Source organism: Neodiprion fabricii, chromosome 5 (genome assembly GCF_021155785.1).
Source record: "Neodiprion fabricii isolate iyNeoFabr1 chromosome 5, iyNeoFabr1.1, whole genome shotgun sequence".
Classification (NCBI taxonomy): domain Eukaryota; kingdom Metazoa; phylum Arthropoda; class Insecta; order Hymenoptera; family Diprionidae; genus Neodiprion; species Neodiprion fabricii.
Window position 1 is genome coordinate 16,032,904 of NC_060243.1, and position 16,055 is coordinate 16,048,958.

The 16,055-nt window shown below is 37.9% G+C and overlaps 1 protein-coding gene across 2 annotated transcripts; it reads right to left on the reverse strand.

Annotated features, from left to right (window-relative positions):
• Positions 1-635: 635 nt before the first annotated feature.
• LOC124182841 (tetracycline resistance protein, class D-like) lies at positions 636-5,321 on the reverse strand. 2 transcript variants are annotated; one of them, XM_046570591.1, is made up of 6 exons: positions 5,048-5,321; positions 3,922-4,185; positions 2,674-3,023; positions 2,074-2,353; positions 1,813-1,995; positions 636-1,742 (listed from the first exon to the last, which is right to left on the reverse strand). In XM_046570591.1, exons 1-6 carry the CDS (start codon positions 5,151-5,153, stop codon positions 1,504-1,506), a joined length of 1,422 nt encoding a protein of 473 aa, XP_046426547.1. In that variant the 5' UTR covers positions 5,154-5,321; the 3' UTR covers positions 636-1,503. The 2 variants fall into 2 exon arrangements, with proteins under 2 accessions (XP_046426547.1, XP_046426548.1); XM_046570592.1 differs by having other exon boundaries at positions 3,922-4,196.
• Positions 5,322-16,055: the final 10,734 nt, after the last annotated feature.

Below are 16,055 nucleotides of genomic sequence, written 5' to 3' on the forward strand. Positions count from 1 at the left end.
TTTTTCTCAACTACCTCAAAATTGATATTCTCGAATTTTCCCAGTTGCTGTACGTTGCTTATTTCATTTTTGAATTTGAAGTTCCAGAATTCAATATGGCAGGTTTGAAACAGTAGGCAATCTATTTTTGAATTGGTGCGAACTCTATGAAAATTAATATTTGAGGGTTTGTGGGGTCTTTTATTAGTATCCATACTTTCCCTCACCAGCGAGGTAACTAAATAAAGAAATATGATCACGACGAATGGAACCAAATTTCAAAGTCATTTTCCGCATAATTCGTTATAAATTGGAACACGATTCTATGAAGCTCGGTTCCTGCAAAAGAAAACTGGAGTGGATGAAAAATGTTGCTAAAATTATTATTTTAAATCGTATCGGAAATAAAATAGTGCTTTCATCCCACAAGTGGTCATCGAATAATTTAATGTAATTATAAGCGATGAAGACTATACTCAATTCACCGAGAGAACGACACAGTGTCGCGCAGATTCGCGCGAAGTGAGAATCGCTAGGCATAGCGGAGCTCGCAACTCAGTATCGTACCTCTAAAATCGTACATTTGTGCCCTGCACCAAACGTCCGCGCTTTTTGAAAGGACTAACAGGTGAAATAATATAAACATCGCGGTCTCATTACATCTCGAATAATTTTATTCTATTTCCTGGTCTATATTTTCTGACATTGGATATATTAATCAACCAGAGTAAATACGCCATAATTAAAATTTAACAAGTCCGAACTCACTTGCAATTTCACAACAATTAATGCTAGACGGTTTAAAAGCAACCATTAGGTTTAAAATGACCCGTCAGGTTTAAAATTGACCATTAGGTTTGAGTATCTGGGTATACCTGGGTACCCTTGTCGGCTAGTGCCGGTTCTGGCCAACTGTGAGATCCGTTTGGTTACCTGGAGTGGGTAATGTGGGCGGCGTATTGGGCGGGATCTGACCAAACTTGACGCGTTTGGCTTCGTAAGCTTGTCGTTCTCTCAACGAACGGAGCATAGGATTAAAAAACGGACAAGTGCGAATAGTACAAGCGCCCTGAGGGTTCCGCACAAACTTAATTATTTATTTTTTATGCAATATAATTATAAATCAATTATTTTCGGACTTTTCTCTTTACGTATGCTGTGAGACCTTGCTTCGATACAAGTATTATGATTCGTGGTCAACGGGAAGTATGCTATAGATTTTGATTTTATCAAAAGATGTGACATAAATGGCCGTATCTTCTGATTGCGTTGCTGAGAAGCTTGAATTTTTTACACTTCCAAGGGATCGTAGACTGATATTAATTTCAACTTGATACCTCTACCAGTTCCTAAGAAAAAGGGTCTCGACGAACGGATGAACGGACAACAAAGCGATCCTACGAGGATTCCGTTTTCACCTTTTGAAGTGCGGAACCTTAAAAATAATTACAGACCAAGATTATTTCATTTTGTCACAACGAATTCCAAGTAAGTCGTTGGTGCAATAGAATAAGAGTCATCAAGCTATTCTTCCGTTTCTTTTTCAGGTGTGGCAGTGTAAAATTGCAAGTTACGCGATCTCCTCGTCAATACTTCGATGCATGCTGTGCAGAGTAGCAACAAAACGAACAGAGCAGCGGAAACGAGGTAAACTGGTGATGGATATATCGGAGGTAAATAATGGGAAAATATCAACGCGAATAACGGCGCTCCGCCCATTGGAGACAACGTTTCCAGAAGCCCCGTCAGCGACAGCACGGTACCTGAAAATCATTAAACGAGTCATCAGCTTAAACGTCGAGCCGGATTCACCAAAGAGACAAAAGAATTTACCAATATCATCGAGAGGCACTGATTTCGATAAAATGGATCGCATAACTGCTGGGACAATTGCGGAAAACATTCCGATTGACGTTGAGAGATACATGTGCCAACCTTTCAATACGAGAGCTTTCCCGAGTGCACAACTCAATCCTGACAAGAGGCCTAGAGTGGCCAACATTGTGTCCGAAGCGCCTGGAATTCGAATGACATCGGTTGATACGAGACGGTGGAAAATGAATTTTATATTCTGGCGTGTGGTGTAAATGTCACCTAAACTAGTTCCGAATAGAGATGCTCCACTCAAGGCAATGACGGTCAGCAAGAGACCAATACCAGCAGCGTAAGAGTATTGTGCAGCATCCCAATCTAGTCGCGCTTTTGCGAATAGAACTCCAATGCTCGTATCTCCTACCTGAAGCATCGAGCTAAAAGTGTAAACGAATATCGCAAGCCAGGCTACAAGCCGATGAAAACCGTCCCGTTTAACTACAATACTGGTAACAAGCTTCTTCAGGAGGGAGACGTCGAAGAGTCCACGTAAATGTGACTCCTGTGGAAAAATAATATTTTTGTCATATCGTCATTCAAAGTTCACAATGAATATGTTGTTGGTGCTTTTCAAGGTGTAATTTTATGGAAAGGTTTATTGGAAGTTCCGTCAAACATCGAATGAGCTGAATAAACATTCCTCGAGTCAGTCGAAGTACGAAATGTAGTCGAATAATTTTCGAAGTATTAAGTGTAGGCAATTCTATTTGTTGATTTGAAACTAATCAAATTTCCATTTCCTTCCGAAATGAGATAACGGAGCCACTGTCCAAGACTGCGAGACCGTACAAGACTAACGTGTAAAACATTTAGTGAACCTACCTTGATCGCAGACTTGACCGATTCAGGAATAGCAAAGTAAATTACAAGTGTCGACAATGCACTGCAAATCGCGCCTATGCTAAACACAGTTGTGTAGCCACAGTTTGTCGATATGATAGGCCCCCCAAATAAACCCAAGACCACTCCACTTAATATCGCGGTTTGCATCCAAGCCATTACCGCCGTTCTTTGTTCTTCTTCCGTTGAATCGGTTGCGTAACACATTGCACCCATTACTACCGTGATCGTTCCTCCGGTAATGAATCCCGGGATCGAGGGAATTATCAAGTACCAAGGATTTATATCCCAACTGCACATCAATGAGAGCATCGTTAACATCACCGTAAAACCTGAATTAAACATGTGATTCTACATACGATATCGTTGCATTTTTACGAAAATCAATTGACCGTGTGAATTCCAAGAAAATCAATCCAGAGGCTAACGTCTCGTCAGTTAATGTGTGTAGACCAGATTTCAAAAGATTTTAGTGCACGACGTCAGGGATTTCGTGTTATTTTCAAATATTCCAAAGATGTCAGAGGTTTCAGAAATCTCAAATTACGTTGCAGGATTTCATGGTGTTTCAAAATATTCCATACGACTTCAATGAATTTCAAAGGTCTTTGAAATATTTCATCCGCTTCCATAGGGTTTCAAGGATTTTATGTGATTTTACAAAATTTTCATAGATGGTATACAATGTTAAAGGATTACTCAAGATTCCTTAACATTTCATATCATTTCACAAGATTTCAATAGATTTTAATTGGTTTCAACAGATTTTATAGGATTTTGCGACTGTCGTGTAATTTTTGAGTCTGCATGATTTCAATGGATTTCACAAGATTTTATAAGATTCCATAGGATTTCAAATGATTTCGCCACGATGTCACAACATTTCAGAGTAAGATTTGAAAGGGTTACATAAGTTTTCAAAGAATTCTTAAGGCTTTCATAGTATTTCAGGGGTTCAAGGGTATCACGTGACTTCAAAGATATGAAAGATTTCTAATTATTTTATAAGATTCGAAGAGTGGTCAACTCTTGGAATTACCAATACATCATCGGATGTCATTGTGATTGGAAAGGCTTTTTTTGCCCGCGAAATTAATGTACATAGATCAACGTGATCGGCTGTTTCATACCAAATTTAATTCTTTAGTATCATAATATTATGCTGATCACTACCTGAAACGTCGAATCATCGAGCTTACTCAATACTGGTAGAAAAATACAACAACTCACCGATGGTTCCTCCCAATAAGACAGGTCTTCGTCCACCTTTGTCGCTCCAAGGACCGAGAAATAACGAAACCACGGTTGAGAGTAAGCTTTCGATCATAGCCTTTGCCATTACAATCATACTCGCATACTTTTCAGTTTCAGCTTCAAAATGCAATTCGTTTGCCGTGCTATCATTTTTCCCGTGAATATTGCACTTCGAAGTGTCATCTGTTCCTATCAGAATTTGGCACGTACGGTGCACAATCAGCTCCGTGAACATGAGACCTGTGAATAAACTACTATTCTTCAGTTTGATTTGCATCGTTGGTATTATGTGAAGCGGCCAAGCGGTTCTGGTCGATTTCAACAATATCACTGTATTTCAATGATTCGATACGGCGAAATTTCATTCTTAATTTTTTCGTAACTTTAGTACATACGTAACGATTATTGTACGAGTATTATTCTGAAGTGTACGAATCAAAGCGTTTCATTAAGAATAGACAATGACATGAATCAAAAGAAATTTTCAAAATACCATCCAGTCTAAAAACTTTAGAATATGCCTCAGAATGACACGAAAAAATAAAAACAATACATTTATTGGGTCTCCACATGATTACAGGACGCAAAATTAATCTTTTTTATACAAAGAAAACACAAATGCCATATTTTTTCGAGCTACAGGAAGTATGATAAAAGTGACAACATTTATCTTCGTGTTTCTCGTAAATTACAAAAAATTGTAAAATTTGCATAGCTCAGTGTCCACTTTTATATAGGTATGCAAATTTTATGTAGGCAAAATGTAAACCCACAAAAATTTGGATAAACCCATGTATTGTACATTGTATATTTTCAACACACAGAAAAATATTTAGTTTCAAGCTTTGACATCAATATAAAACCCATAGACGTTTTGTCGGAGCGACCAAACAATCGAATCGAACTACATTTTTGTACGAAACGAAAATATCTGATTGTAATTTATTCGATAAGCATTTTTTCGCAGTGTATATACACATAATTATATACTAGCTAATGATTTGCATGAAAAATATTTTTTAATGTTTGCCACAAAAGTTTGGCACACAAATATCTGATCATAATAACTCTGGATAATTATTTTTTTATAACAAATACAAACCTGTGGAAGTTTGCGCGTAGGTTAGGAGAACTATTGAACAGCCCAAAATAAAGAAGCGTATCGTTTTGTTCTCACTTGGTTCCCTAATTTCCTTAATTGTGATCATCTCGTGAAATTTTTCACAGTCCCGTCTTCAACCATCAGTTAATTGCAAGCAAACTGTTATTTATTATAAATAAACAATAAGTAATCGTAAAAGTGTTGTTCTTGTTATTACACCCTCTTTAGAAAAAAAACGCTTCAAGTTAATCTCTACTTGTCAGACTTGCTCCGTGTTGCGATGGACATTCGAATGGTGAAAACGAGTTAGACGCTTGTGTATGTACTTAACTTCGATGCATATGGAAATATTGTATACGTATTGACTGCGGAATATTCATAGAGCGTTGTTTGTTCAGGTAAAATAAACGGCTATAGACTGGCCATGAGCCAACCCTCGAACTTCCCGTGCTCACACTGCAGATTCGAAGTTTAGAGAGAAAAAAAAAGAACAATATCCAAATCGAATTTCGAACCACAAATTCAGATTTATGATTAACGCTTTTAAAGTCCTCGGATACCGGGTTACATGAAAATATGACGATGTTTTTTATTTTGAACCACTAGAACGGAGCCATCATTACAAATTTTGGAAGTCTGACCTTGGATTCGTTATCAGTGACCTGAAAAACCTTCGCATATTAATTTCCACGAAAATTCAAACATATGTAGATTGTTTTCCACAATATTGGAATTGCCATTTTGGATTTTGCAAATCTGACCTCAGATTCTCGATCAGCGACTCTGTATCCTTACGGTACCAATATTCATTCGAATACGTTCATTCATTCTCGAGATATCATCACTGTTATCTTATTTTTTGTAAATCTGTTATTTAAATGATTCAAAAAGTATTTGAAACTAAAATAACTGCAATTCGATAACTCGTTCTCGAGATATCGTCGGACAAAAAAATTGATCATACACGTGCATGCATACGTACATATAAGTTTATGCTATGTAGATGCTTTTAGAATGTTCCAAGAACACTAACAGAACCAAAAGTTTTAACTGCAAATATTTTTACAGCATTGAGAAAATATTTTTCTAAACATTTAAAAAATATTTATAGTACTGTGGAAAATTGTCTCGATACGTATGAATATTAAGAGAAAAAATACTATTATAAATATATTTGATAAGTTGAGGAAATATTTTAGAAAGTACGAAAATTTGCAATGCATAATGATTTGTATAAATATTTTTTAAAATCTTGCATGTGATGTGGGTTTTAGAATTAATTAATGTTTAGAATACGCAGCTGCAACATTTCTTGTTACTTTTCCTTCCTTTACTCAAAAACATTCAATCTTACTGATAATGCACATATTTATAATAGTGGATCTTAAATATTGTTTAACAAATTTTGAAGGATTTACAACAAGGAGGCAACGGTCTTTTTGCCAAGCGTATTTGCAAAATTCGTCTTCAAAATGAGCCACCTTTGTAGGGATGTATTCAAAGAAAATTTATAAATAAAAATCAGAAAAAAAACGGGGGGGAGCAATAGGAAGCGTGATTACTATGCCCGAAGCCAGCCTCGCCCGGCGGAGGGTTATAAAAGAGCCTGTAGCACTCCTACCTTACCGACCGAGCAAATTCACGATTTTCCGTCCTATATTGAATAAACAAAGAAACGGAATGGGTTCAAATTTCGACGGTGCGTTGCTCTTTCGTAGAGGAATTTAAGTAAGTTACTCGTATCCCGAAAATCATTTAAAAAAATGTCAGGTTCTTTGATGTATGTTACTATTCCCACATTTCCCGCGTTTCAGAGGCCAAAAAGTGCATAGCTCAGATACTTTCCGCCATTTCGAAAAGAAAAAGGAACAAAGTGAGCCAACGTGACATTCTTTTCATGCACTCTTGAGGTCGCAGAAACGAAAACTAAAAAATCTCGGCGACTTGGATCACGAATACTACGGGGTACTGGTCCTGGAACGCCGAAAATCACGAACCGCAGGATCTGGACAGACCTGGATTCGTCGAACTTCGCGGCGTAAGGTCTAGACGCTGGAGACCACGAAGCGTCGGTGGTCGTAAACAGTTAACTTCATGCGTCTTTACAAGATTTTTTTATAGATATAAAGAGATTAGGTGTTGAACTTAGGCAAATCGTAGCTTTTTTTATAGTCGGTGTCAGTTCCGTACGAATCTTAACGTGTCAGTGAAAAATAAAAAACAAAGCTAAGTTACGAGATCCAAGGAACCAACAATTTTTACAAACTTCTTTGCATTACGGAATCGCCGCGAAGAAAACTCAAGACGACCGTGGATTCAAAATTTTATCGAAAGATTCGCAAAGTCACATGGACAATTACACAACGAAGCTGTTGCCGAGTATTAAATCAAGGGATAATTGATTTTTAATATATTTATGACTGACCAACGTTTTACATCATCACTGGAGACAATTTTATATCCCGGTATGAATTCCGGCGTATTTTATCTTAATTTATTTGCGAATGTATGGAATGAATGTGTAATTTTTATTTATATTTTTTTTATTTATATTTTATACTTTTACTTATATTTTATTTATTTTTCATTCACGTTTTATTTATATGTTACTTATATTTCATTTATATTTGATTTATATTTAAATTTTCCCATTTATAGTCAATGTCATGTTTATTATCGTACTCGTAATTTTTTTTTTTTTTAAGCCTGTCCATTGATTTCATATTTTTTCTTTTATGTTGACAATAGACTCAAATTCTTCACTGTCCCCTTATTGCCAAGTTTTTGACCTCCCACATTAATCAGAATATAGGCAAAAACAAAAACAAAAACAATTATTTAGAAGACTGTGAAGAAATAAAAAAAAAAAAAAAATGCAATAAGTAAATATTCGTTACAGTATAAACGTGTTAAAAATTTTTTAAGAATCACATTCACTAACTGTATAATTCCAACATGAACAATTACAGTTTTCAACATCACGAAGGATCCAATCCTCGATTGTTATTATATCCGATAGTTATAATCGCCAAAAAATAGCTTATCGTACTTTTTCGTAGATTACAATCGTTTTTTTTACACAATTGTAGAATGGTTTGCATTTACGCGACCATTTTTTTTGTATTGAGTGTTGAAATGGGTATAATTTGTTGTAGAACCTCGTAGAATTTCTGGTTTAGAGAAATAACAGATGCTAATTTTTTTATCAGACTTACTTACTTGATACAAGGTTTTTTTTCTGACCACCAGGTACTGGTCTCCTGACCATGTCCCTAATACACTCTTCTATTTAACAAATTCTTTCTTCTTTATTCTGGGATTGAGAGTCGTAACCGAAGCTCTTCGCACTTTTCTCTTATTTTGGTCACTTTGCAGGGTCCCTGCGCTTATCTCTTCATCAATTTTCCTTAGTCAAATCCGAGTTATAGAATATCCAGCGTATAAGTGGGCTGGGTCTTGCAGACCTTACACACAGTAGTGATTCATTGTTTCATTTTGATAAAAAATGGTATAACAAGGAGTTACAGGTTTTGTGGTACACAAGTGCTCAATTTACGGGTACCTAATCATAAAAAACACGATCTACAAAGTTTATAAGATTGTTAACAAATTTTCGGTTCGGATTTTCAATTAGCTCAAAGATATATAATTCATTCTGTTCGAGTAGCGCAAACGCTAGAAATACTCTAGCTATCATAAAGTGAGCTCTCGATTAGAGCATGGACCAGACCGTTTGGTTCCGCGCATGAGTAGAAATAAGATTTGTTATGTAGTTTGAAGATCTGGGAGTCTATTACAATCGTGCAGTTGACATTGTTGAGGAGATTTATCTGTGCCAGTACCTGGTACTGCCTCTTTGGGAGTTTTAATTTCACGTACTGCTGAACTCCCCGTTGTAAATTCAGTTAAGGATAAATAATACTCAGTGTGCTACGTTTGAGACAGCCTTCGTCGCCTATCCTGTGTAAATAATTTGCGTAAGCATCATAAAGAGATTCCTTATTCTGAAGTAGTAATGTCGAAGAGAGACTGTCCCATATGCAGGCCTTGCCGATTGTCTTAAATAATGTTCCCTTAATCTGGAGGGCCCAGTTCCACTTCGGTAATGATTTTGTTCTTTCTGAGTCATGGGGAAGCAATGATGTTTGTTTTTATATTTTCTAGGCAGAACTTTGGTTATGTATAATACGCTCAGGCGTGTTACTTAGAGTCTTTAACCTTTTGACGGAGTACAAATTCACCTGCCTTAACAGAAACACCATGTAATAAACAGCTTAAGTACTAAGGAATGTCAAACAATGTAAGCTTGGAATATTTTAATTTTATACAATAGTTTATTAAGAATATTTAATAGAGGCATTTTTGTACATTAATGTAAGTGAAAATTCTATATGTAAAATCGGTTATTTATTTAAATTCAAGTAACCTGATGATGGCAGGCGGGGTCCTGCCGAAACGTCGAAATAAAGGCACAATCCATTGTGAATTGCATCTTTTCATCCTTGACTGTTTCACCCAACAAAAATTGAATCATAACAGCATACGGCAAGCGGTTTTCCCAGACATTTTCAAGCAAGCGGGTTTGGGCTGACCATGAGTCAGCTTTTGAAGTGTCTTTTTTCAAACTTTTTTCAAGCTAAAATAATAATAATATCAATGTTACTAACACAGTTGTCGGCGTTTGATGTTTCTGTTCAAACAATGACGTCGAGGCCTAAATTAAGTTCAGCTACGAGGTCTTATAGTTCATCGACATGCTTTTTGGACTCCTGATGTGAAGGTGCTGCAGATCGAAGTTAATGATTGTGGTTCCGTTGTTCCTCGAAGTTCATATGTCCTTGTGGACATGCGCTTCTAGTTACGTGTATCATAGATCAAAATGTTAGTTCCACTCTTCCATGAGCTCTTTGTGGAGGTTCTTATTACTGCGTTCGGCGTTCTTAGATTTTATTATTATGTTTCGTTGTAAGTTTTGGGTTTTAGTGAAGCTTTTATGCTATCGCTTCATCTTTCTGCAGTTCCTTTTATTGCTCGTACGTGAATTTGATCCTTTTTGATTCATACAAAATTGATACTTTTTTCTATTGCAAATTTGCTTGTCTCATGGAGTACTCTTTTTTTCGGTGTTGTACGGATCTGATTATTTGATTCAGGTATCATTATTCCAGTTATTCCATAAAATTTCTACATAGTAATCTTTGGGAGTCGGGGAGCGTTCGTTGCAGAGTTGACAAGATTGAAAAGCTTTGAAAGCATATAAACGGTGGTTTTCGTAGATCCAAAATTTTGAAAGTGCTGGAAGAAGATAAACAATATGCGCCACGGAGAAAGTAAGAACTGTGGAAAGATTTTCTGCATATCTGGCGACAGTGCCGGCGCTAGCCCACGGCTGGTCCCGGGCGAGCCTTGAAAATCGGGCCCCTTATCAGAAATTTTTGGACCACTGAAGTCTTAAAGTGGGACTTTGCGAGATTTTTTGTTCGCAAAAGATGCTATAATATCGCTGAAATTCAACTCGTTGCAAATTCCATGCTCAATTGACATCGCAGCTAAACCATTCAGTCGATCTTGGCACATAGTGGATCGCAGGTAAGTTTTGATGAGCTTTAGCTTTGAGAAGGTCCTTTCACCCGACGCGGAGGTTACTAGTAATGTTAAGAAAATTCTTAAGGTCACAGTGAAATTTGGATATATCTCATCCAGACCTTTATCAATAATGTGCGATATCATAACGAGTGCACTCAAGTCGGTCATTCCAGCGGCTACGAAGTAAGCTTTTAAAGATTCCAGTTCTTCGGCAAGCTCCCAACCATCAATGTCACTGTTCTCGTCTTCACCAGTCAGATAATTTTCTAAAGCCTTGGACTTAGTCAAAATTTGGGTTCTGTCCAATCTCATAAAATTATCCGAGTTTCGGATGATACTAAATGGTTCACAAACGTTTTGGGTCATTTCGAAACGTTCGCGTAGGCTTGATATCGCTATATCGCATAATTTGTTGAAAAATTCAATTTCTAACCTTTTCATCGGATCGCTAGGTCGTTCGTCGTGCTGAGACTCATAATCAAAGAATCGTCTTGTTCGTGGGGTACGTGATTCGGTTAAAGTTTGTGAAATATCTAACTTCTCAGCCATTTTTTTAGCGGTGGCTATGCAAGTTTCGAAACCGGATTCTCGAAAGGTTTGTAATTGAAGAAGAGCACCATCAATCATGTTCATCGCAGTATGCAAATCAACTTTCGGACATTGTAAAGCTTTACTGATTCTGTTGATCACTTGCAGTACATCATACCATACTACCAATCCAATCAGAAAAGACAATGACTCAATTTCGAAACATAGGCCTCTCAGTTCCGATCTCAGCTTTGCATCTTAACCTTGCGACATTCGACAAAGTTCCTGCAACGCATCTCTGATTTCTGCTATTTGGAACCTCACAGCTTTTACAGCATTTATTTTCCCTTCCCAGCGAGTTTCAGGCAATGATTTCACACTGATATTAACGTGCTCCTTTAATATTTGCCACCTCTGGGTTGAAGCAGCGAAGACTGCGAATAGCCTTTGAAGAACACCAAAGAATAGTTCAGCTGTGACGGACGAATGTCCGGCATCTGAAACTACTAGGTTGAGGTTGTGACAACTGCAGGAAACAAAAAACGCTCTTTTATTATCCTTCAAAATTCTGGCCTGAACACCACTATTTTTACCTTTCATATTACTGCCATTGTCATACCCTTGACCCCGACAGTTATTCAATTCAAGATTGTTTGATTTCAAGATATCTAACAACGTTTCATACAATCCCTTACCAGTTGTATCGTCTACAACAACGAAGCCAATGAAATGCTCGCAAATTTCCACGGTGTTTTTAGACACAGTGACAAATCGAACAACGGCAGTCATTTGTTCTTCATGACTAATATCGGAGGTGCAGTCTAAAATTATGGAGTAATATTTCGCGGCTACCGCTCGCCTGCTAATTTCTTTGAAAATTGCATTACCCAGGATGTCAATGAATTCGTTCTGAGTTTCCTTTCCCAAGTAGTGAACGCGCTGGAGGTCCCCACTTTGAACTCGACGTACATGTTCGCTTAAAATAGGATCGAATTTCGCCATCAGTTCAACTTGGCTCAAGAAATTACCGTTATTCGGCTCGTATAATCGATCGACAGTACCTCGAAATGCCATATTCCGCTTAGCTAAATGCTTAATTATTTCAACGATTCTTTCAAGTACTTGTTTCCAATAGGTTTCCTCTCTTTGGATTAAATTTTGATTCTCATCATCGATGGTTTTTCTACAATCTAAACGGACTTTGAGTTCTTTCCAGTCTGTCATGCATTCAATGTGCATTTTGGATTTTTCATGCGAGCTCAAACTGTCTTGCAAGTGCCGCCAGGATCTAAATCCGGTCGATTGCAATTGGGTTGGAATGTTGCGGAGGCCAAACAATTTGCAGCAAAAACAATAAACGGAATCCTTAGTCTCTTAATAAATTAACCAGGATCTCTCCATTTTTTCGCCATTCTTCAGGGTTCGATAACAATTTTCTATGGTGAAGCGCCGGCGATCTGTATCAAAAGGAAAAATTGTATTCCGATCTATTTTTGTAGGCCCTAGCTTTACCAATGCTACGCGTGAACTGTCGCTGATGTTATTCGGCCACTTAGCAGGATCTTGCCAATCAATATTTGATACTGTAGAATCTTTTTCTATAACTTTTTCTGCCAAGTTGTTTCTATCTGTAGCTATCGTCATATCTCCGGTATTCACTGACTGAGCGTCCAAATTTCCATCAGAATCTACGGCGTCCTTGGAAGGTGGACAAGCGGGGTCTAAATCATCCGTGGTTTGGCTACATTCACCACCCTCATTATCAGACCTCAACCGCTTAACATTGCCTTGAAAAAAAAACAGCACTTTTTTTGTCCGCTTCACATCGAGCTTTTTTTAATTTCCGCTTTTAGGACCCTGATAAGTCTTTGGGCTTGTTCATAATGACTATCGACTATGACTTGTGCAATCCAACAATTACAAAAATAAATTCAGAAAAATTCAATCAAATCGTAATTTATGCAATGTAAGTCAAGTTGAACGCGGTTAATTAATGTTAAGTAATATGAATATCCGTAGAAATGCCTATAATAAAGATTGTGCCCTAAACGTGATCGGCCGCTGCCTGACCGGAACGTCGGCAGCTTCTGAATAAATGTTTCGTCGATATCCGAGAGTTTGCAAATTACTAGTAATTTCAAAAGAGCATCGAGAATAAAAAATAAGAAACAACAATAGGTAGCGAGAAAATTTTCAAGAAATGTTCACGTTGTTGAAAGAGTTCCTATGGAATATGCGAATACAGTGGTTCAGCTAGACAGAGCGTAGCAGTGAATCCACAGTCCATACAAATTACAAGCAGCGTGGTCTGATAGTAGTCTCTGGGCACGCCGCGCCGCACGACGTAGCTTGACGTTTGAGCTATAAACTGGCGCATGCGCTGCAGCCGAACAAATTGTGGTGGGGGCCGTCGGTCCAGCCAACACCCCGCGCGGTCCGTGCTCGCCGGTAACCTAGTACAGCAGCGTGAGCCGTACAATGTTTCTACAAGGGCCCAATCGTTCAACCTCATTTTATAATTTTTTTTCATATTTTTTTTCTTACACCTATCATCTCGATGTTCACACACAGGATAATGTATTATCGCAGTTAACCTTATTCCGAAAAAAATTCTTATTTTCTTCAGTCTTTGGGCCCCCTCGGGAACAGGGCCCCGGGCGGTTGCCCGGTTAGCTCATACCTAGCGCCGGCGCTGTCTGGCGATCAGAGACGGTTTTCGATCGCGAAACAAATTTCAGCAAGACTATCACAAACGACAAAGAACGATTCGAATTCAAATCTTTGCTCATCTAAGTGGTAAAGATTGCGACCGTGATGAGTAAATGAGTGCCAATAGGAATTCACCACATTGACTTTGATCATAATTGTCACGAGAGCACCCAAACGATCCCGCTGAAATGGGGTGTGCAGTTGTGTTATCATGTGGTATAGGATTGAATGAAATACAAGTTCACTGTACACAAGTCCAGTGTAGACACAAGTTCGTTGTAGAATATCTCTGGATCTAAATTTGGTTAAACAAATCTCAAGATCCAGTAACGATGATTTACGTCTTAGGCTAGTTTTTGTTCATCGCACACATCGATTTTAAACAAATAAAAATGTGCAAGTCGGCGAAGAATCTCTCATAATATTTCCTTTTCTCCATGTCTGTCTTTTTACAACTACCGTTTTTTACAGCTAACTTTTGAGTGTCCAGGCCTCGCCTCGCTAGCCGAGGGCCAAGGGTTTGATCGCGCCGGGAATTTCCCTACATGTGGCATTTATGGTACGACGTGACTCTTGGCCTCGACTCAGGGGCGAGTCTGCACTTTTTCACATCATTACCCAGCTTTCGCCACGCTCTTGGCGCATACGCATCTACTAACTAGCTTCGCTTTGTCCCTGCCTTCGCATTTCTAGTAGACCATCCAATTTTTGTAAACCGATTTTTCTCATAATAAACAGTTTGTCAATACCATATCACTATCGATCATAATCTCCGGCGTCATCTGTTTACTAACCTCCCGACAGCACCATACAAAATAGTCAAGAATCCTCGAATTCGACTTTTTTCGCACATACTCGTGGTATGGGAGATATGTGACAATTCCCGATCAATTCATTTGAGCTTTATAAACTTTAATTTACGTAAAACTTGAATGACCTTGACCAATAACAGCAAGATATTGATGAATAAGTAAGTAACTTTCCAAGTGCAATCAGTCACTCGCCGTAAGGATCTCAGAGCAACTTTGATTTGGCTAAATTTCTGGGGAATGATTTTATTCGGAAGACTTGTTTCCACGGGAGTTTTTTTGTATTTGTTTTGTGAAATATTGTCAAAAACGTAAAAAAAAAATGATGTTCTTCGGCAGTCTGCTTATCACTTTAATAACTTGAAAACAAGGATCATTTCAAATATTAATTCATGTTGATAGAACGACAATGGCATATCTTCTGAACAAAATAATCCCCAAGGAAGTACAATCAGACCAAGGGTGCTCCGGAATCCCTATCACGTAAATGAATGATTTTGCTTGAAAACAGCTTCCATTATTTACCAATGCCTTGCTGTTGCTTGACTTTAAATGTTTACAAAATTATTGGCTATGAAGCTCAAAAGAATCGTCAATAAGCTTACGTTTCCACGAATCGCGAGGTCTCTGAGTATGGTGAAACAGAAGCCAAAATATGGTGACTTTGAATTCTACGAATTATTGAAAATCAAGCCTTATCTGAATAATCAGTGTCTTTGACAGTTGGTTCCAGCCGTACCCATTTTCCTTCGAACATCTTCTCTTCAAGGTCTTTTTTATCGGCGCCGAGGACAGGCAAGTAGCAAATTTGGACATCAGTGAAATGATGATGAACCTTTGCGAAAGGTATGAAAAACTCCCCGTCATCGTCCGCCTTAAAATCGAGTGCTCTTCTCATATCGTCATCAATTTTCCACACTTCATCCCCGTCGAATAATATTGATTAACAGAACCGTTCACTCACTCCGCTGACGATTGCCCACAGAATTACAGCTGCGAGGTATTTCAATCGTACAATGGAAATTCGTTAAGACTCGAGTGTTAACTAAAGAATTCGTAATGGCACTCGTACCACTTCAACAACTCTAATTTACTATCTTCTATATTACGTCACTGCAGAAGATTTGCTACATCAGCGGTCGTGATCACATGTTAAATACTTGTTGAAAAGTGCAGTCAAGCAAAATAATCTTCAATTACGAATGCAATACTTACAGGCTTTAAACCAATTGAACTAGGTATTTTTTGTCATTGCGATTAACTTTCTGCAAGTTGGTAATTACGAGCAGATATATACTTACTTATCTGAATAAAGTCCAGTCCATTCACGGCAGCCCCATGGGTTTCTCAGCCGCAGCAATTCTTGCTCCCCGTAA